This window comes from Protopterus annectens, chromosome 6.part0 (genome assembly GCF_019279795.1).
Source record: "Protopterus annectens isolate FY-2018-M chromosome 6.part0, PAN1.0, whole genome shotgun sequence".
Taxonomy (NCBI): domain Eukaryota; kingdom Metazoa; phylum Chordata; order Ceratodontiformes; family Protopteridae; genus Protopterus; species Protopterus annectens.
Window position 1 is genome coordinate 267,614,886 of NC_056737.1, and position 23,657 is coordinate 267,638,542.

The window sequence follows — 23,657 nt, forward strand, 5'->3', positions numbered from 1 at the left end:
TTCAAATTAAGGGGAAACCAGTGGAAGAGGAGCAATTGATCAGGTGCCATATGAAGATAATTTGGAGCCTTCCACAGCAAACCAGTATAAATGTTCACTTGAAGCTAGAGAGCAAGGGAAGGATCAGGAAACTGTGGAAACTCTGATGCAGTCAATGTTGAGGAGTGATAGGCCAGTGAGTTCCCATATGATAGAGCAACAGAGCGCACACGATGAAATTGATGAGAATGTGTCACAGGAAGATGCTATAGAGCCTTCCATATTATGCCCACAGGAATTGGAAAACAAGGGATGTCCCCTCAGTTTATAAGAAAATGAGCTAAGAGAAGAATTGTTTGATTTAATAGACATGGACAGATATATCAAGATCAATGAAAGAAATAGACTGCAGAAGGTCAATAAAACCCAAAAAGTCAGAAGTCTGATAAATCAAATGAACACAGTAATTAGGACTGTTCATAGAGATCCATGTGATATAACAGAAGTAAACAGGATATATTACTGTGCAGCTAAATGAATAACTGATAAAGTTCTACCACAAGAACACAGGGTAGTGAAGGAAAGGAAGGGGAGAAATCAAATACCATCATGGAAATATCGAACAGAGAAAATCATAAAGCAATTAAGACAAGAAGTGTCATTATTAGAAGACTACAGAAGAGGGAATAGATCAACAAAAATACTAAAGAAGATAGATGTGATAAAAGCAATGCACAATATTAGAACAGACCAGGATCTATCATGTACTATCGCAAATAAAAAACTAAAAATTTCAGTACAGGTGGAAAAACTTAGAAGATACAAAGATAAATATAAAGGAAAAGTGCAATTTATGGATGAACCAAACAGGTATTATAGGGAACTGGGAAATAAGGTAAAAGGAATTGAAAGTCTGCCAAAAAAAGAAGAAACAGATACATTTTGGAGAAGTATCTATGAAGATCCTGTAGAACATAACAAAGGTGTTAAATGGATAGAAGAAGTAAAAGAAAGATTAAGAAGTTTAAAGGTACAGGATATGAAATGGGATGAAGTAACAGCTAGAGACATTGAAACAAAGTTAAGAAAAGCGTCAAAGTGGAAAACCCCAGGCCCAGATGCAGTACCTAACTTCTGGTTAAAAGTACTAATATCTTTGCACAAAGACTTAGCCATGAGTAAGAATTATTTATATGTGCACTCAGAACAGATACCAACCTGGCTAACAGCAGGAAAAACAATGCTCCTACTTAAGAATGAACCTGCAAGCTACCCTAAAAATTATAGACCAGTAACTTGCCTTCCGACGACTTATAAACTATACATGGGAACTGATGCCAACAGAGTCTATAGTCATTTAGAAGAAAACTCAATTATGGCAGTATAACAAAGGGGCAATAAAAGAAGGTCATGTGGAACAAAGGATCATTTGTTGTTAAATATAGTCATAGTGGAGAACTGTAAAAAGAGGAAGAATCTTAAGTATGCATGGACTGACTACAAAAAAGCACTTGACAGTATCCCTCCTTCATTGATAAAAGAGTTCTTAAAAATGTATAAGATACACCCCACACTGACAGACTACATTACAGTGACCATGAAACAGTGGCAGACCACTTTGCAATTAAGCCATGATAAAGGACAAATTGTTATCCGAGGGATAAAAATTCAAAGGGGGATATTCCAGGGTGACTCTTTGTCCCCGTTACTATTCTGCCTTGCCCTTAATCCATTAAGCTGTTTACTCAACAGCTTAGGCTATGGCTATAATCTGGCTCCTAGAAAACAACAAAGTGTAAAGACTTCTCACCTTCTCTTTGTCGATGATTTAAAACGTTATAGCTCATCAGATGAGGAACTGAAGCACAATTGCAAGTTGTCAAAACTTTTTCAGATGATATAAGAATGTCATTTGGTCTTGATAAATGTGCAAAAGCAACCTTTAAATCAGGAAAACTGCAATGCAAGGAAAACATCAGTTTTGGACAAGAATGTGATATAAAAGAACTTGAGCAAGGAGGAGTGTATAAATATTTGGGAACTGATGAAGGGTCAACAATAAAATGTGAACAAATGCGAATAAAACTTAGTAAGGAATACTTCAGAAGACATAAAATTAATCCTGAAAACAGCACTGACATCTAGGAACAAAATCCAAGCTATACACCAATTTGCTCTTCCTGTCCTAACTTAACAGTTTTGGAGTGATTGACTGGCCCCAAAATGTATTGGATAGATTACACAGGAAAACAAGAAGGATGCTTCATGCTCACCAAATGATTTATAAAAATCAGTGCATACCAAGATTATATATTCCCTGTTCCAAAGGAGGGATGGGCCTCCTTGAAATTGATTATATGTATAGATCTGCAATTGTGGGACTCCACACATATCTGCTGACCTCACAAGACCCAAATGTAGTGAAAGTTTTGAAACATGAGGAGAGTAAATCTAAGATGACTTCTCTGCTTAATCTAGCAGAAACTTATTGGCGTCAAGCAGGAATGGAAATCAAATCAGAAGTAGATAAAAATCAGGCAGCAACTGAATGTGCCAGAAAACAAAAGAAAGAATATAAGGTGAAGGATCGGATGAGAAGGCAAGAAATGTGGAAAAAGCATAAATATAGTTGCAAGTATAGAAAACTTCTGGAAGAACCTCGTGTTGATCAGGAATAAGCACAGGAATAGTTAAAGAAAGGCAAATTCAAACCAAGAGATGAAAGGTTAATATTGGCAGCCCAAGATAGTGGGGTGCATACACATTGGTTTATAAAGTCCATTGAAGACATGGGAATAACAGACAAATGTAGGTTTTGTAAACCAAACTGGAAACAGTTGCACACCTCATTGCTAGCTGCAACATACTAATGGCAGAAGGACTGTATACTGAAAGGCATAATAATGTGGCAAGACTGTTGCACTGGGGATTGTGCAAATATTATGATAGTAAAGTGGCTGAAAAGCACTGGAAACGTGAGCCACAAAGCTTCATAGAAAATGAAGAATCAGATGGGATCATCCATTACCAACAGTTCAAAAGATAGATGCTACAAAACCAGATATAGTGGTCTAAGAAAAGAAGACAAGAGTAGCATTCATTGATCATTGAAGTTGCCACACCCAGTGACTACAGTGTTTTGCGTACAGAGAGACAAAGTCATAAACTGCAAGGCCATGGAATGCAGTATCATGAACCTTATAAACAAGGACATTGGCACCCTCCAAATGCTTAACTCCACACAGTCTGGTTTTGTCAAAGGGAGACCATGTCTGTTAAAACTGGTCGACTTCTTTGAAACAGTCACCAAAGCCATGGATGAGGGGAAGATGGTGCACACTGCCTATCCTGACCTAGCCAAAGCCTTTAACACTATTCCCCACTCAGGCATAATAGATAAACTCTCCCAGCTAGGCATCAACCCTTATGTTACCAGATGGGTAGCTAACTGTCTCACTGATAAAACCCACTCAGTCAAAGTAGGGGAAGCCTCCTCTAGTAGTAGACCCATAACAAGTGGTGTACCCCAATGATCAGTCTTGGGGCCTCTACTGTTTGGGATATACTTTTCTGAGGTGCAAGCCAAAACCAGTGGTCTCTGGCTCACCAAGTTTGTAGATGGCTGCAGCTGGGTGCTGTTTTAATTTCCCCTAGTGATGTGAACATCCTCCAAGATAGCCTTACCCAAACTAATGATTGGTGCTAGAAGCATGGCCCCAAACTGAAGACCAATAAATGCATCATTATCCTCTTTGAGGAAAATGACATCCTCATTAATTATCACATTAATAACAATGTACTAAGCATGCAATCAGTCGTGAGGGACTTAGGCACCCAGTTTGATAGCAACCTGACTTTTGACCACCACGTTGCCTCCATTGTATGGAAGGCTTTCTACATGGCCCACCTCATAAATAAGGGCAGTTCATCCAGGAACAAGGAGAACATAACATCCATGTACTCCCCCCTTATCAGACCCATTATTGAGTACAATGCCCCCTTCAGCATGTACCTTGCCAAGCACATGCAGCAGTGGGAGAGGCCACGTTCCTGACCAGGAAAATCCAGGGTTTCAAACACCTATCCTATGCAGATAGGCTAAAATCCCTGTCCTTCTACTCAGTCTCATACAGACTGCTCAGAGGTGACCTTTGTCTGGCATACAAGGCCATTTCAGACCCAGCTTTGATAGAGTTGTTGCATATCCATAAGACAAACTCCACTCGCGCAACCCACATGCAAGGCCTTAACCATAAATAGAACTTGTTGGCGGGATAGATTTGAGTCCCAAATACTACCATCTGTGGAACAGATGCACTCTCTATGTCATGCAGAGTACCTCTCTAGCCTGCTTTAAGAGGAACCTGGATGGCTGGATGGGGAAAAGAAAATATACCCCTGGGATCCCTCCTGTATCCCTGCTGGATAGGGGAAACAGGTGCTGACTTTGAGGGAACATGGGCTAAATTCTTGGCTAGACTTATAAAGGCCTCCAGGCCAATAGCCTAGTATCATTCTATAAACCTATGAACCTAAAATATCAGGATCTGCAGGCAGAAACGAGAGCAATGTGGAAGAAAGATACCCAGACAGTCCCAATGGTAGTAGGAGCAATGAGTCTTATAAAAAAGGCTTTACAATCGTATTTAGATATGTTACCAATACATGTAACTCCATACAAACTGCAGAAGGAGTCATTACCAGGCACATTGTGGGTGCTGCTTAGTGCACCACTAGCTGATATTAAAGACTGAAACAATACTAATTTCATGAACTTTAATCGTACTTTGACTTAGGAATGGGATCCATTCCCATCATGGTATTAGAAACCTAAAAGACTTGGAGAAATTAAAAAAAAAAAGACATAACAATGCTGCAAGACTGGCATGTGTGTAAAATGAGAGGTTGTCCTGTTATTGCAGACTTCCTTGTTGCCAGTACCTTCTACAAACATTGTACACATGCAAGCACACATATTCTTCTTGGTAGCATTTTTAAATGTGAATTCCAGAAGGGAGCACATCCTTAAGAAGGTAGACAAAACACATTTTCAGAATACTATGGAATACTTTGTGCCTTCTCTGACTGCCTAATGATCCAAATAATGTTATTACTTCTAATAATGTTACACAGATATGCAATGTAGCTTCAGAAATTTGTGTGAATTAGTCTAGAAAGTAGTGACACACCTCCAGGACTACAAAGATTTATAACTCTTTGCTGAGAATATAGGCACTTTAGGTCAGGAGGCATACATTTCTATGGATGCCTATATTTTTCTGTGGTGCATTTGTGGCATAAGGTGCAGCCTGCTGCATATGGTCACTTCTGATAGCTAGCAGCTGCAAGTTCGTGATGGACATCTCTATGGGTAAGTATGCTATGCATGTTACTTCACAAGTAGCCACTTTGCAGAAGTCACATTGTAGGTTTCATTTCTAGATACCATCTTTCTACACCTGAAAGTGACATCATTTTCAGAGGAGATTAAGCAGAATGGCAGCTTCTCTTAGTTCCTGACAGTGATCTCCTACGTGATGTGTAAAGGAGAACAAGATATTGAGTTATCTCTTCCATGACTATTTCATGGAGCCAGACTGGTCTGTATGGCAGTGTATGTAAAGTGAATGTCTGGGATGACCTGGTTAAGGAGTTTTCTTCAGCTAGTCGCATCATCAAGACAGGAGAACAGTATGGGAAACATTTTGATGATCTACAGTACAGGGACCCCCTCAGTCTTAAAGAATCAACTCTGTACTCCCATTCCAACCTCAGCTTAAAGCTCATCTTAAACTAGCAGACAAATGTCAAGACAAACCTTCTGCATCTCTCTGCTTCATACTTCTCACCTTCCTTCTCCACCCTAACCCTAACACATAGCCATACATATCCGTTGGCAATTGTGCGTATTTGTATACAGCTGTATATATCTGCTATTCTACTTCAATTGTTATCAATGTTTAAACTTTCTCTTACTGTATTTGTCTCTGTGCTCTTCTATCTCTTTGTACTTACAACTGTGAAGGTCTACTGTATTTTGCTGCTTGCCCGGACTGAGACTGAAATTGTTAATTGTGATTAGACTACCTCTCATTAGATCAAATTGAATCAAATTCAGCCCTTCCTACGGCTCACACTTAGGCCAAACTAAGACTCCTTCACCAACTACCAGCAACATCTCAGTCCCTATAGCTACTCAGTTCAAATGCACATTTCATACACTCTATCCTCTCCCTGATTGACAACAAACTACCTACCAGACTCACTATCCCAAATAGTACTAATCACCACCAAACTCCTTTCTCCCTCCAACCAGTATCTACCTCTTCTATCAAAAAATTAAAGAATTCCACACCAGATGCTGACAACCTGCTACCAGAATATCATAGAATTACTGCAGATACTACAGCATACCCTGTATCTATACTCATAAATCGATCAATTACAGAAAGGTGCATACCTACCATCTGGAAAAAACCCACATCACATTTCTACATACACCAACCTCTCCAATTAAGGACCTATTCTAACACTACTCTCCAAAATATTCCCAACTCCTTTCCCATCTTCACAAGAATAATCTCTTCTCCAACACTCAACTTGGCTTTCAGCTTCACCACACGGACCACTGCTGCTCTGCTCAGTTTTTCTGAAAGCATAAACTTTAATAGAAACACTGGCAACCTAATGTCCTTCCTCCTCCTCTTAGATGTGTCAAAAGCATTTGACACAGTTTCACACTAACCCCTGCTCCAAGAACTATTCTCCCTAGGTTTCATCCCTTAGCTGATTTCACAGCTATCTCACCAGCAGACTCCAAACTCTAAAATGGAAACAATATCTCTCCTCCTTTTTGTCTGACTCTGTTGGCTTACCTCAAGGATCTAGTCTAGCCCTTTACTATTCAACATATTCATTAATAATCTTTACAAAGCTACCAAAGAACCTTCCATAGTACAATGCACAGATGATGCCACTCTCATATGCTCTACACCAGTTCTACTACTACTCCACAAAATGACGCAGGATTCCATTTCTAAAGTTGAGGCTTGGCTAGATGACTACCAACTACTTTTAAATGCTAAAAACAACTTCTGTTTTTACCCAAATCTGCCAGCACAGAAAGAATCCCTCAACATCACATCAGCAAATAATACCTCAATTGGAAACGGTTTCCAACACAAAGCTTCTTGGTATCTTTATTGATGATAACTTAAAATATGATCAACACATCACTCAAGTCATCAAGAAAACTCACCAAGAGTTGGGCTTCCTCGACAGAAACAAATCCTTTCTCACTGACTATTATAGGACTTTTTAGCAACATCTTATTTTCTCCCTTCATTTCTCTGTGCAACACTCATCCTGACTAACCTTCACTCCACCTTAAAAAATAACCTAGGGTTTTGCTACAACAAAATAGTTAAATTTGCATCTGATTTCCCAAACCATTCATACCACTGCCTAGCACTGGAGCATCTACATTGGTTCGAACTACCTAATTACCTTACCAACGCCCAGCTGCTTAGTGCCCACAAAATAAAACACAAACCAGGCACCTGAGCATCACTAAAATGCATCGTCAAACACTACTTCCCTCCTAGGAACCTGCACTCACAGAACAAATATCTACTGACCAGTACCAAGTCTCATAACAGTGCAGGTGACTCAGTTTACTCAACCTATGTTGCTAAACCCTGGAATTCCATCACATCCATGCTGAAACAAGAACAACATTACCACTCATTTCAAACACAACCTAAAACACCACCTGCCTTCCTCATGTCTATGCTCATGCTCCCATCCTGACTAAACCCACCTATCTTTCTCTTTCTCTTCCATCACTGTTACTCTTTCACCTTTCTTATCCCTGTCTCTTTCTCTTTCATCCCAACTACTGCTCCTCCAACTATCATATATCTTTAACCCTTTCCTACTAATTCCACCTCCTTACCCACCTCATCATCTTACCTATCTACTGTTATCTCTACCTCTCCACTATTACTACATTTTCTACTTATGTTTTTCTTGAGTATTTCTGCCTATACCCTTCTTCCTCCTCTATTTTCTGTTCCTGCTGTAGTGACATCCTACCTCATTAATGTCAGTATACATATACTGAACCTATGTGCATTACCATTGCTGCTGTATCTCCAGCTATTGCATATTAACATATCTTTGACTTATGTAAAATAATATAACTTCTAAAGTATATGATATTTGTTTCAATACTATTTGCACAGTAATGCTTACAATGTTTAATTTTTATTGTTGCTCATTGGAAATATGTATTCTTCCTGGGCCTCTGCTGAAATGGGACTTATGTCCAGTCCGACTTTCCCATAAACAAAAGATAAATAAATATATAAATAAAATAAATAAATAAACCATGATGATCTCCATGCCTGAGAAGCAGAGGTTGAACAGGAATGCCCTGAATGGTACAGTATATATATATATATATATATATATATATATATATATATTATATATATTTTTTCTCCTTTATCCTCTTCTAAGTGTTGAACTGTTGTTGGTACTAGCAAGTAGGCAAGTAATTGTCAAGTCTACCTTAGAAATTATGATCTGCTATGGTCTAGATCTTCCATGTCAGGTGGTGGTGGTCGCGGTTCCATAATGAAACTCTGATGGAAATGTCAACAAGTCACAGCATATCAACTATAGTCTATCAAACTCATTACAAACTCAGTTTTGTATAACAACTCTGAGATTTCACTATTTGAGGGAAAACAGAAATCCCCTGGATAGTGCAGTCTTGATCTTTCCTGCGTAAACCATGAAATCACACATTAGTGATTGACATTTTGAATGTTGCTCACTACAGTAGTGATCCTAAGCTTGGTAGGTACCCAGTGAGTCACTACATGCTATGCTGCTACATTTCAAGTGGGTTCTTGCAGGGCCTGTTCTGGTACAGTGTCATGTTGTAACATGTAACAGTGACTGCACACCACCAGGTTTGTCCCCATGCATACATGTTTCTTTTATGTGCCCTGATTCTTTTAGGATGGGAACAGTGCTAAGTAAATTTTTTCTTCTTCCACAGGAAGTAGGAGAGGTTAGTTGCCAGTTATGGCTAATTACCCTCATAAGTTCTGACATGTCTGTTGAATTATTCAGTAAAATGTCAGGATGAATTTACACTTGACTTATTGGTTTCTTTGCACTGCAGCCATTGTGTCTTGCCCCAGATGAGATTATAGCTGAGGTACATGAGAGTGATTAGGCTAGAAATGTCTCACTTGGGGGTGACTCCAGACCCTCACTGGAGAGCAGCCAGCCTGCATTGCTTGAAGCAGGTCAACCACAGCTGGACTAAGTGGTGAAGGCTGCAGTGGAGAAAGAGCAGTTGACAGATATATATATAGCCTATCAGGTAAAGCACTTGGACTGGGTATCAGATTCTCTTAAAAAGCTGATGCCTACCAGGTGGTCAACAAGGAAGGTTGTGGCCCATACCACTAGCCACTCTGATACGTCACATGGGGATAGATTCCTTTAATATCCCTCTGGGCCAGGATAGGACATGGCATGTGATGTCAGATGTTCAAACATGCCCTGTCCCTAGCCATGTGGAACTCTCTTTGTCTTGTCTCTCCACACTCTGTATGTTATCCAACTTTCCCAGCCATAATTTGTCCACCCATCAATCCAGTTCTGTCTACCTGATGAATCCCTATCCTATTATGTGCACTTCCACCTGATTGTAGTTATGTGTTTGTTTGCCACTGCATTACATGCTGCATCATTTATCTACCCTGACTTCAGCTTTACCCTTCCTTTTCTTTCCTTCTTCCCTTCCCTCTACAAAGAAACAAGAAAAAACGTTATCCTCACAAAAAGAAAAGCTACCATCTCCCTCATTCCCCCATCCTGCAGACCCCTGTGTTTTGCAATTGCTTGCTCTTCCACTTTTTTCTACTTTCCTGTGCACTTCTTTCCCTTCCCTTTTCTGAATCCAGCAGGTATCCATGTAGTGCAGCTGGAAATACTACATTGTTACTTTGCTGTCTACAGTTCTTTGATGTGCCCTGAAGGAAATGGTAACACACAGCCTAGCTATACATCAGTCTGAGTTCATGTCTTCTGGTCTCTTGAGATCACAGCATTTAATGTTCAGCCACTCTATGGCCTGTGTCTGGCACTTCTGTGTATATATTTCACTACAAACCTATGTCTACTTGTACTGTTCCAGCGAACCGCTAAGTCCACTTGCATATTTGCTTCAGCTTACATGATTTCCATATACCCTAAAGTTCAATTCATAAGTGCTGCAGGTTTTAATTTGGATATTCAGTGTAACCCTGTGTTACTGCATAGTGATGCTTAGCTGTGCAAGACTTCCACAGAAGTGCAATGTATCTGAATAAACCACATCCATAGTAGACTTGGAATATATTGTTAAAGAATATCTTGTATAACTTCCTGGAAATACATATGTAGAATCTTTTAATGCATCAGTTACACAGGCATTAGCATTCTTACATGCAGAAGACCTAGCAAACATGAAAACATCTCAATTATTTGTTACACAATAAGCTATCTCTGCCACAACACTGAAACTACCTATATTCTCCTGTATGTTCAAATAAGAGCAGTGGTATTTCACTGACAGGCCTGATAAAGAGTAATAATAACTCTACCATTTAGTTTTGTGGGTTAAGTGGTCCTTCACAGTAGATTAAAACTACCATGTAAGAAGGCAGTGCTTCCTTAGCTTTGAGATAGTTTTAATCCACGAAAACTAAAAAAGATGAATAAATTCATGTCTATTATATGTGTCTTCACTCTTACCACATGATGATATTACAAAGATGATGAGTTCTGGGTAGATAAGGATGTCTGAAAAGTTTTACAAAGATTAAAAAAGTTGTACAACTTGTTCTTTTTATCAGACTCAAGAACACCACCCTCTGTCTGACTGATATTACATATTGTCATTCTAAGGGCATGTACAGTGCAATACTGTTCAATTACAATAAAAACATATTATTGTAATATAGACTTACAGCAGAAAGCTGTCAGAAATGGTAATGAACAGAGCAGCACTGCTACATTCCTAATGTATAGTGGCAGTAATGTTCTGTTGCAGCAGAAAATGCAAAAATTAACATGCAAAGGTAAATGATTTAATATAATAAGGGGCAATTACAATAGATACAGATGTATAATTTCAATAAAAAGGGTTTCACTGTAGTTACAGTAACTGCCTGTTGCAATACTATGTATTCAAATCATTTTATATTAAAGTAGTAATGGATTGTCCAAACATGGTACTTTAGATGTTAGCAGCTGTTAAATGCAAAGGTGTTTATTACAAATGCTGTTACGTGTGTGTCTATGCCCCTGCAGATATATGATTTACACACAAACACACACACACACACACACACACACACACACACACACACACACACACACACACACACACACACACACACACACACACACACACACACACACACATATCCAGGCAAGATTCCAAAACCTTAGTGCAGAGCAGTGTACAGCCATCACCAAGAAAGCAGCACTTCTGCAAAAGCCAAATGATGCCTGGTTCATGCATAATGAGACAGGAGGAGGAAGGTCCTCTCTGCACTTCCACCTGATTATAGGTTGTTATTATTACTAGGCTAATGACTACTAGGGCCCTGTCAAGCCTAGCATGCATCCCAAACCATTAGGTCTCAAGTAGCATGGACATCTTGGGACCAAACAGTTTGAAGGAGGACCAGTTGGCATAATGATTAAGGTCTTTGCCTCCCATGAACAAGGTACAAGATTCAGTCCTGACCTCCAGGCAATTCTTGTTTAGAGTTTGCATGGTCTCTCTGCATCTCTGATGGCTTTCTCCCACGGCCAAAATACATGCGGAGTATTTCCACTTCAAACTCATCTAAGAATGGAGCTGTGGGAAGCAGCACAGAGACTCTAGATAGTCCCCTGTAGGGAAAAGTGTTGTATAGACCAACCACTTTGGGTGTCTACTGTGGTGCCAAGTGTCCATAAGGCAGCAGAACATGGATTGCAGACTGACAACTTTAGCAGGGCTAGCCACTTGACAGTGTAAAAATATGGCTCTAGGTGATCTGGTCATGTTGACTAATGTCACCAAAATGGGCATGGGTATTTGAGTTGAGGACCCGGCCTACTGAGACTTACACTAGGGACTTCTGTTAACAGTGGGGCGTATGTGCCCTATTGGCCACTGCATGCAAACCATAAAGCCCAGCAGCCCTGGGTCAATAAGTTTGTGACTGTCCATTGTCCAGCTGCCTAGCTTGGGTTACTTGGGACAGCTCTGTTGAGCAAAAGCTGTACGTAAAACTAATCAATCTGCTAAACATGAGCTAAGAATTGTTGGACTCAGTGTAGGTTCACTGCCAGGATGAAACCTGGAAGTGGATAACATGATGATAAGAAGGAGTACTATCTGCAGCTTCTGAATGAAGAAAATCCCACAGAAGCTGTACTGTCCCAGGCACAGCATACAGTGAGACAAGAAGTAAGAACAGCACTAAGGAAAATGAAATCAGGGAAAGCAGCAGGCTCAGATGATGTCACAGCAGGTAGGATCAAGATGCTGGGTGAGATAGAAGAGAAATGGCTCCTGAGGGTACTCATAGCAGTATAGAGAGAAATACATACCCTAGAATGACTGGAGAATAAGCATATTAGTGCCAATGTTCAAGAACATAGAAGACATTCACAACTGAGGGCAGCACAGAGATATCAAACTCCTGTCACAGTACATGAAGGTTCAGGAAAGGGTGATTGACAAATAGAGTAGTAGAAAGCAAGATGGGAAAATGAGCAGTTCAGATTCAAATCTGGATGGGATGCAGCACAGCCAACCTGATGTTTGTATTTAGTTTGTATTTAGACAGATACTTGAGAAGAAGCTAGAAAGGAGTAAAGAGTCCAACTGGGAATCCCTAGACTTGGAGAAAGCATATGGCAAGTTCCCAAGACAGTTGCTGTGGGCAGTCCTGTGGTGGTTCAAAGTCCCAGAAACATTGGTAGAATCAGTGCAAGCTATGTACAAGGACCCAATGACTCAGGTATGAACAATGTTTGGTTTTACAGAGGGGATCCCAATGGGAGTGGGTGTGCATCAGGGTTCACCTCTGACCTCATTACTGTTCATACTTGTGATGGACTACATTAGCAAACAGGTCAGAGGGGACAGATCAGCAAAGTTGCTGCATGCAAACAATGTGGCATTACAGGCAGACTCTAAGCAAGAACTTCAGCAAAGGGCAGGGGAATGGAATGCAAAACTGAAGGCACGTGGGATGAAACTGAGTACAGATAAGAAGACAGTTATAATGGTAGCAAATGGGTGGAATCAGAAAAAGATGAAAATTGAGATAGAAGGGAAAATAGTGTAACAGGTTGACAGCTTCATGTATCTGGGAAGGGTGGTTGAGGAGAAGGGAACTCTGAATGATGTCAAAGCTAGAATCAGAGGAGCTGCAGAGAACCAGCACAGTGTGCTGGGGGTAGTGTATGACAGAGGAATGCCAAAGAAGCTGAAAAGTAAGAAGTACAAAACAGTGGTGTGAACAGTACTACTGCATGGTACAGAAACATGAGCAATAAAGGCAAAGCAGATGAGGAAGCCAGAGGTGATGGAGATGAAGTGCCTGAGATGGGTGTCAGTATGTACACTGTGGACAGATGAAGAAATGAGTACATATGAGCAGAAGCCAAAGTAGATCCAGTTGCAGAAAAGGTCAAACAGAACAGATTACAGTGGTTTGGGCACATGTGCAAGAAAGCAGAAGACATTCTAGTGAAGAAGATCTGGGACAAACAGGAAGAAGGCAAGAGGAAACAAGGGTGTCCAGCAAAGAGATGGATGGATTGTGTGAGAGAAGACTTGCAACAGTCAGGCATGAGTGTTGAAGAAGGAAAGAGAGTGGCATTGAATATGGAGTGGTGGCAACAAGTGACACGACACCTTGACCCCATGTAGAAAAATGGGAAAAGGGAGGTCGTTGATGATGATGTTGATAATGACGATGATGATGATGATGATGGTGGTGGTGTTCACTAGAATAATACTTTTCTTATTATTGGCCTGTGTTCATAAGGAACATGGACATGAGGACCAGACGTGGGGGTAACTTTATGATTTCATATCTAATTGTTAAGGATTCATTTGAAGTGGGTTAGGGATGAACTTTGTTTTAAATGGATGGGGAGCCTATTTCATAGAGTGGAGATCCTTTGAGACATATATCTGTCTCTCCACTATATTTTGTTTATGTCACAAGCAAAGTTTAAATGCCAGGACCTGGTGTTTATGGTGCAGTTTGTTTTGCTCATTTGTAACAGAACCATCAGGTCTGGGCCTGAGGAGACGCTTCAAATCAGGCAAAGATCCTCCCTCCGCAACCAATAGGAGAGTGAATACAGAGACAGAGCTTTTAGGCAATCAGTGTAAGACAGGGTATTTATGCCCTGAATTCTCCTGGTGAGAAACCTCAAACGTTGCAAGTGCACGGTTAGGTACATGCCAGGGGGGCATTGTACTCAATGATAGGTCTGGTAAGGGCAGAAAAGAGTAGCACTATAACTTCCTTGGACCTGGATACCATATCCTTACCTATAAGTTGGGTGACACAGAATGATTTTCTTATTATCTTGGCTGCATGTTGGTTAAGGGCCAGATTGCTGTCTACATACATTCGCAGATCCCTTACAACTGGGGTGTTTTATCACCAGAGTAATTAACTTGGGTTGACAGTTACCCAAAGGGCATTATAAAGCATTTCTTTGACACTGAGCTTAAGACCATGGCTTTGGCATCAGTCATTTGTCTGTTTTAAATCCTCTTGCAAGATGTTGGTGTCTTGGGAGGAATCCATAACAGCTCCCAATTTACAGTCATCTGTGAACTTGGCAAGTCAGAGGCCTTGAACGTTAGCTTTGACTTCCAAGAAGTAGATGCCAAACAGGAGTGGGCCCAGCATGGAACCTTAGAGTACTCCACTGGTGACCGGTCTCTTGGACGAGGTGGACTCCCTGATCCTGAATTCTGAGGTCATATATATGAGCCAGCCAGCAAACCAGCAAATTATTTAGGGATTTATGCCTAGCCACCCTGAAAGTGTGAACCCTGGCTCTAGATGATTGTCACTTGAAGTGACATCCTAACTCCATGTGCAAAAATAGGAAAACAGGGTTGTGGTTGCATGGATTATGCCTAGTTCATAGAGCATGTCAACAATGCTTGAGCAGGGCACTGAATCAAATGCCTTGGCCAGGCCAAGTGTTTTCCTTAATGATTGCCTTGATAACCTTCTCAAAGAAGTCCTTAAAGCCATCTGTATAACAAGGAAGACAAAGTTAAACAATGCATCAAAGATGCACTGTAAGCCACTATGACATAATGTGATACCAAAACACGGAATCACATTATCTATGTGGGCGAAGTCCTTTGCAGTTGCAGCCAGCATATTGAAATACCATTTTGTTTGTTTCCTCACTCGATCAGAAGTCAAGTGATCCTGTAGTTAGCACATTTTAAGTAAATAGGGTTTGGACTTCAAGCAGATAAAGTCACCATACACAAAACTCAGGAATTTTGCACTCTTCAGGGTGCAAATTCAAAGAAATGGTATTTTGATGAGCTGCCTCTCAGGAAAGTGGACCGTGAACTATGCAAATCACCCTACTCCATCATGACAGACTTCTGTACAGGTAGAGGAAGACGAATAGAGCAGAAATAGCCAGTAGAATTGGACTCTATACTGTTGTTTGTTAGGTAGTGAGACCAGTGGACTATTATCAGTACAGATGGCTCCCAAGTACTGTACAAATGTTACAATGGAGGAGTCAGAAGAGTGAGAAATGGCACAGTCTGGCTGGAAAGTACTTGACATATACATAGTGAGCTCATATGGGTTGTAGTGAGTAGATACCCCAGCCATGAAGGACTATTTTAACAAGCGACATCAAAGGACTTCAGACCATACATACTGGCACACTGGTTCTCTCCATATCTGTGTGTGTGCATGTGTGTGTGTGTGTGTGTGTGCGCGCGCACGCGTGTGTGTGCGTGTGTGTGTGTGTGTGTGTGTGTGTGTGTGTGTGTGTGTGTGTGTGTGTGTGTGTGTGTGTGTGTGTGTGTGTATACACATGGATATACAAGTGCATCATCATTTGTCAAGTAAAACAGTCACCACACACATAGCACATTGATCCTTTTCAATGATTCACAACCTGTTAGATCACAAAAGTAATTTTTTCCATGGGCCCTGTGGTGTGGCAGTCCTGTTCTCCCATTTTTATATGGTCAAAGTTTGGAACAATAATCTTCTCTGCTCCCATACACATATATACAAACAGACCAATGAGAACAAAGGAACAGCAAAAACAGTTTTTTAGTTTTTTAACCATTGTATTAGTCTCTATATTTTTCACACAGCCTGCAACAAAAATAAAAGTAATATGGCCAACTAAAACAACATTTCCAGACAATGGTCAAGAGTTATGTTTTCATAAAACCTGGAAGACATTTTGATTTGTAAAGAGTACAACCTTTTTGTCCGACCAAGAGATGAGGTATGCAGCCAGACATTCTGACAGAAATCTAGACACCACTAACAGCAGCAGAAAATATCTCTTCAAAACCAAAGAAATCACACAGCGAATGTGTTGTTTCATCCAGGTAAGAATGTATTTGTTATGAAAACAATGACTGGTCTGTTGTCTTATCCTGTCCTGATACCTCTTAACTGTCCACATTTTCACAGAATGTCAAGACTTTTGCTTCATATTTTTGGTCTGTTCTTCATAAAATTAGTTTCTTTCTGGCAAATCATCGAGAACTGCAGATACTAAATAATGACATTGAGTTTCAGACTTCATATCCATCAGACGATGCATACTAATGCAATACCCATTTCCATTAAGTTTCCAAGTTTGTAAAAGAGTAATATTTAAAATCTGTGTTTGGTTTTAGGCCTTTGTCCCGCCATTATTTTTGGCTTTGTCCTGCCATTATTTTTGGCTTTGTCCAGATTTCTTTCACTAAGAGGTTGAGAGGTATATACCTGTCCCTACTGGTGTAGACAGATATTCTGTGCCAGAGTAATTTGGGAATTAGATACAGGCTACAAAGGTCTACACTGTCCCAGCTCACTCAAGTTTTGGTGATGGTAGCTCACTTTGATTAACTGCAGGTACAGAGGTGCCAGAAGCTGTTGAAGGCTGGGGCGGAGGGTGAGAGGAGCACTTAATGATCTAAAAAGGGCATTTTTTTTTTTAAATATTTACTCTCTCAACACAGATTCACTTGGTGGACATTTTACGCTTAGCCAATTTTCCTTTTGGTGCTTGAATTAACATTTCTTGATTGGTTTTCCCCATCCCATGGCTGATAATTGTATATTAGTCCTAGTGAGAATAACTGTGATCGTACCATAGATAATTGGAGGGGACCTATGTAAGGGATGCAGGATTTAGGAACTGCCTCTATCCATTACTGGCATGGAGGAATTTAAGCTGACAATGAGGAGGAGGGTGTGGCATGAAGGAATTTATGCTGCAGTGAGTGATAATGGTAGGATTGGTTACACTGACAAACCAAAGTTCAGGTAGTAAAGGGGCAAAGCAGAATAAGGAAGTAAGAAGACACAACAGTATATCTGAACTGTTTTCTGTATGCCTGGGACACACCACTGAATTCTTGCAGTATGTGCGCTTAAAGGGCTTGCTTTTCACTTGAAATATTCATAAGCAACTTTTAGTTTCAGAAATGATGCTGAGAATTTAACATGACTTTTAAAGCTGTCATATGCTCTCTCTCAGCTTATTAACATCTAGGGTTTCTCTTGTTTTATTTATTTAGTTATTTTCATTGTTGATTGCGATAGTCTCAAAACAACTGCCCCTTTTTAGGAGAGTTCTGGAAGAAATGTTCCATGAAGAGGACAATGTTGAAATAGGAACAGGAAAAGTAATTAAAAACATGCAAGTCTTGGTGTAATAATAAAAAGTACTAGTAAATAGACATGAGCAGAGAGAAATGTAAAAAATGCAGTAATTAAAACTAGGTAGCAGTATGTTCGAAAGGAGAAAAAAAAAACTGTGTATTCTAAAAACAACCACCATTTAAAAAGTACAAAGCTGTGACTCTGGGTCTATATTAGTTCACCAAAAACACTTTCCAGCGAACACACATTCATCAACCAGGACAAAGAAATACTTGCCCTGCAATGCAACAGACCCACATCTAGCTAAATCAAACCCACCCAAGTGGGGGGGAATGCACCCCCCCCCTCACAACCCCCCTACCTATATATACCAACTCCAAGATTGCACTACAGTGGAGAAAAGGGCAATGTTGTGTCCTTGGACAACTACATTTTTGCCCTGGGAGTATTCAGAGAATCGCGGAAGTGATTTTCTCTGAATGATAGTTTTCGGCAAACTAATACAGACCTATGAATTTATGCTAGCCTAGCCTAGATTGGGTACACTGAAATAAAATGTAATCATATCTGCTGCATGGGATCTGCAGATAACATTCTGAACAGAGGGCACTTGATCAGGGTATCATCCTACAGCTACATGTATATCAACATTGTTAAACAGGACTCGCATGCACAAGATAACTATTTGAAAGCTTATACTATAAGTTAGGCAGTGCTACACAGACTACAAGTTTTCATTGGAGTTTTGATTCTCCAAATACAAATACTCAAATAAAAGCTTCCCTGTTACTGGAGGATTTTGTCAGTCTATAACAAGGCCTAATAAACTGCAATAACAGCATACAGTATAGCTCTGGTAATCAAGCTAACAGGAAAACCATGCACATACATTGTAGAAGACACATCATTTGTGAATTTTTGTTACTAGAAATGAAATCTTTACAAATATAAAATGCGCAAATTAGGCTAGTGATTGCAAAGATCTCACATGAGACTCATCTGGGAAGTATGGCCTAAAAGATTCTCTTAAGGAGATGTACTGTAGAACAACATTTAAAAAATGACCCCAGTCCACCTGCCCCATTCCATCTTAAATGAATTCACTGTGCAAGCCTTAGCCTACCTCACTAGGAAACACTTTTAAAGATCTAAGAAAATTCCATGTTAATTTCATTGTACAATTAATGTGGCTAATGTAAAGTACTATATTTGCACAATGACATATGCCTTGAGATACTTCAAATGTTCAGTGAATTACTATAATGTATTTATTTTTTGCATAAAAAGTTGCATTAGTCTCACACACACACACACACACACACACACACACACACACACACACACACACAAACACACACACACACACACACACACACAGAAAACAACAACACACACACACACACACACACACACACACACACACACACACACACGCACGCACACACTTTCTCTCTCATATTGAAACAAACAATATTAAATTACAGACAGACACACACACACATGCACTTACCTTCTTTCTCAACCAAACGGCCACACATGCACACAAATATTTACCTTTCCTCTTGACGGAACTGCTAGCTTAAATTCCACATGCAAGTGTGGAATGTTATTTACATCCATGTTGGCATGCGTCTCATACATGGTCCTCCTTAAAGGAGAAGATACTGTCAACCAGCAGATGTAAAAGTGGAAGGGTGCTCATCCCCCCTCGCTCTATGGTTCCGGCACCCTTGTACATGTAGTACTGATGTAATGTCTTCTAGTTTCAGGGAAAGGATTTAGTTCTTCTACTACAGGGCAAATCCCATGTGGTACTTTGAACCTGTGGCAGAGTGGGTCTTCCTTTCGTAGTTTTGCTTGAATGACCCAACTTCTGACTGAGATCATCCATTTCATATACTAGAAGAAAATTAGGCCCCTCAAAGTCAAAACGGGCAGCGTCATTGTTATAAAGAAAAGAAAATGATAAAATGGAGAGAATTTTCTTTGAGATATACAAAACTTTTTGATCAACAGTTGCCAGGAAAAGTTAAGCATAGCTGTGAGTACATTTTCCATAATTTCTAAACATTCACTACAATTTAGCACCCTTGTTCCTCATGGATAGGGGCAAAATGCAAATATTCTGCTAATCTCTGGGTTATTCATAGTGAAATACAAGAGAGAAAACCATTTGGGATTGTATGACTGGCTTTCTGAAGATCCTCACAGATCAACAGCCTAGTAAGTACTTATGAATCTATAGCCAATTGCAATTACACAGCCCACCTAGGAAGCTTAATTTACATTCACTTTTATGTCTCTTACCTTTCCATGCAGGATGTATTCCAAAATAAGGCCCCATAAATCTGTGAAAGTAACACACTTTCCCATTTTCTGCTTTTCCCTCAACTCATGAAAGTAGTACTTCAGGCGTTCTGTGGAAAAGGCAGCTGCCTTGGAGCTAACCACATTCTCCTGGGCATAGTTGATAGCGTCCTGCAGCTGTTTACATGACCACTTTGCATCTTCATACAATGTTGACATACACCTGGTGGAAGAGTGAATTAGTGGCAAATTACAATAGAGGTACTTAGCTTTTCTGAGAAGACAAACATCATCTGCCACACTGTTTACTGATTTAGATTGCTAGTAATCCCTCTGTGTGGTGAATGGGTGCCTGCAACATGCAAAATATAAAAAGCAATTACTATGGTTAAAATAGGAGTGGTGAAAAACATGATCAAATTAAGACTCATGTAATAAGGGTAATGAAACACCACTCCCAAAATAAGTAAACATTTAACTCTTAATGAATATGTGATGATTTCTGCCTCTGTATCGAGTGTACAGGAAAAAATAGCTCGCGAGTCTCCTTTACAAATACGGGCATATCTAATAAAAGTACCAGACCAGATTTAAAACTATCATGTAAGCACTGCACTTAATTATAAGTGCTGTGAATCAGAACAAAGAGATGTTAATTATGCACATGTGGTTTGAAACTGTATCACAATATTACATATGCAAGACAGCCTGCTGCCAAATGAACCACAAGCTAACTAGTGATAACTCATAATTACAGTGAGCATCTGCATAGTCAGTAATGTCACGTACAAGCAATGCAACCCAGGAATTTCAAACTATTTATACAAACTTCCCAGCATTATAAATCTGAAATATGTGTATCATTTGTATTCACCATACACAATTGTATAAAAAAAGTAAAGTCTAACAGTGAAATCTGCACACACATAAACACCACTAACTGCTATAATGAGACATAATTCTGTATACTGTACCACAAATGCAACCCTCTATAATGTTTGTATTATTGCACTGTTCTTCTTTCTGGAATCTAAGTGAAATTTGAACATACCCATCCATCATCATGAGTGGTATAATGTAAAGAGAATGAAACTCTGTACACTGTTGACTGAAATGAGAATGCAACCCTGTAGATTGTATAAAAATGTGAATTTTATTTCACTGTTTTTTGTATTGGCAGCGATGTTTGTTATTTCTGTATACTGTATCTTAGTTGATATATTCATCAGTTGGAGATTTTGCTTCCATGCTTCTGCAGCCCATTTGGACATTCCTGGTAATTATATGCAATGAACAAATAAATAAATATTTCACTGTTTACATTACAGAACTATATTGTGTAGGACTGACATAATTTAATAAGTGTAAAATGAAAATAAAACATACATATGGCAGCTATACAATGTTTATAAAATAATTAAAGATATACAGGAAATATATACAATACATTAATATATATATATATATATATATATATATATATATATATATATATATATATATATATATATATATACATAATCTATGTGTGTGTGTGTGTGTGTGTGTATGTATATATATATATATATATATATATATATATATATATATATATATAGGATCATAGGAAGTTACTAGGCTAATGGCCCTGGGGCCCTTACAAGCCTAGCCAGGAGTTTATCCCCAAAAAAAATCCTCAGTCAGCACCTGTCGCCCCTGTCAGTGAGGGACACAGGTAAAACCCCTGGGAGAAATTTGTGGTTTTCCATACACACATCAAAGTTGTGCGTGAAGAGGGTCAGCGAGGTGCTCTTTTTGCCATGTATGGGAAGTCTATTCCAGAGACAGGGCAGCCTCTGGGACACAAACCTGTCTCTCCAGCAGGTTTTGTTGATGCCACATATTAGATTCAGGCCTTTTGAGCGGGTAATGCGTGAGTGGTCAGACTTATGTATATGGAGCATCTCTAGTAGGGCAGGGTCCAAGACTGCCTTGTAGACGAGACACAGATCACCCCTGAGCAATCTGTAAGATACCGAATTGAGTGATAGTGATTTGAGCCTGTCTGCATAGGCCATGGATTTTCTTTGTGAGGTATTTCTGTGTCCTTTCCAGCTGGTACAGATGTTTAGAGAGGTACATACCTAATGGGGCGTTATACTCAATTATTGGTCTAATGAGGGAGGAGATTTTTTCTGGATGCAATCCCTTTACTTATGAGATGAACTGAATAAAAGGCTTTTCTGACCACTGCTGCTACATGATGCAGAAATGTGAGGCTGTTATTAACCTGGGTGTCCAGGTCTATGAGCACAGGTTGTGCCTGCGCTTAGGGGGTTGCCGTTGATATGGTAGTCAGTAGGGCCCGTGTTTTTCTGAATGGTATGATGATACATTTTTTTGCATTTAGCTTGAGGCCATGACTTTGGCACCAGATATTCGTTGCTGAGAGACCCTCTTGTAGTATGTTAATATCATTTGGGGAGTCAATGACAGCACCCAACTTACAGTTGTCCTCAAAACTGGTCAGCGACAGGCCTTTTGTCTTTACCTGGGCCTTTGAGAAGTAGATGCCAAACAGTAGGGGTCCCAGGACAGATCCCTGGAGAACTCCATTAGTTACAGGTCTGCTATCAGATGCAGAGGCACCTATTTTGACTTTGAGGGCCCTGTCAGTGAACCATTGGCCACCCACCTGATGAGGCAGGGATTTACTCCAAGGCACACACACACACACACACAGACATATACACACACACACACACATATATATATATATATATATATATATATATATATATATATATATATATATATATATATATATAAGAAAGCTATTCAGAGAAAGGTATTCAGAGATATACACATACCCTAAAAGTTACTGCATGACTAGTTTTTTTGTTTGTATATCTTATTATTAAGTGTGTGTTTATTGAGAAAAAGAATTACTATTTGCTGTGTTACAAGTCATTACCAGTGCTTTGCGTTAATATACTGCCAATGATTTACAATTTATTTGCACTTTTTTAGTGCTGTGTGATCACTGAGTTAATAAATGTAGGATGGACTTCATTGCAGTTGTTTTTGTTAGCACACTTGTAAATGACTTACCATTTCTTTGCTTTGCATTTTTTTAATTTGTATCTGATTATCCATTTACTGTATGTATATTGGAAGGCATGGCTAAAGCACGGCATGTTAGCCCATTGGCAGTGATTTACTCTCTGTGGGTTCTATAATGGTGGAGTTAGTATATATAAGTTAGGGAGGTTTTTGGTAGGCTTTGTATTATTTGGTGTTTTCTATTAGCAGTTTTCTGTGTAGTTGTATGTGATGTGTGACATTCACAATGAATGCAGTTTCAGTAAAGTTTATCAGATAACCTGAATTCTAACAATGTGTAGTTTAGGAAAGTTTATAAAACAT

The 23,657-nt window shown here is 39.5% G+C and overlaps 1 protein-coding gene across 1 annotated transcript in view; it reads right to left on the bottom strand.

Moving 5' to 3' along the window:
- The window catches only part of LOC122804254 (cytosolic phospholipase A2 zeta-like), a 1,019,603-nt gene that overhangs the window by 634,968 nt on the left and 360,978 nt on the right, over positions 1–23,657 (bottom strand). Inside the window, exon 13 of the mRNA XM_044074015.1 lies at positions 20,253–20,475. Within this exon, the coding sequence (XP_043929950.1) occupies positions 20,253–20,475 (223 nt within the window). The remainder of the gene's footprint in view (positions 1–20,252; positions 20,476–23,657) is intronic.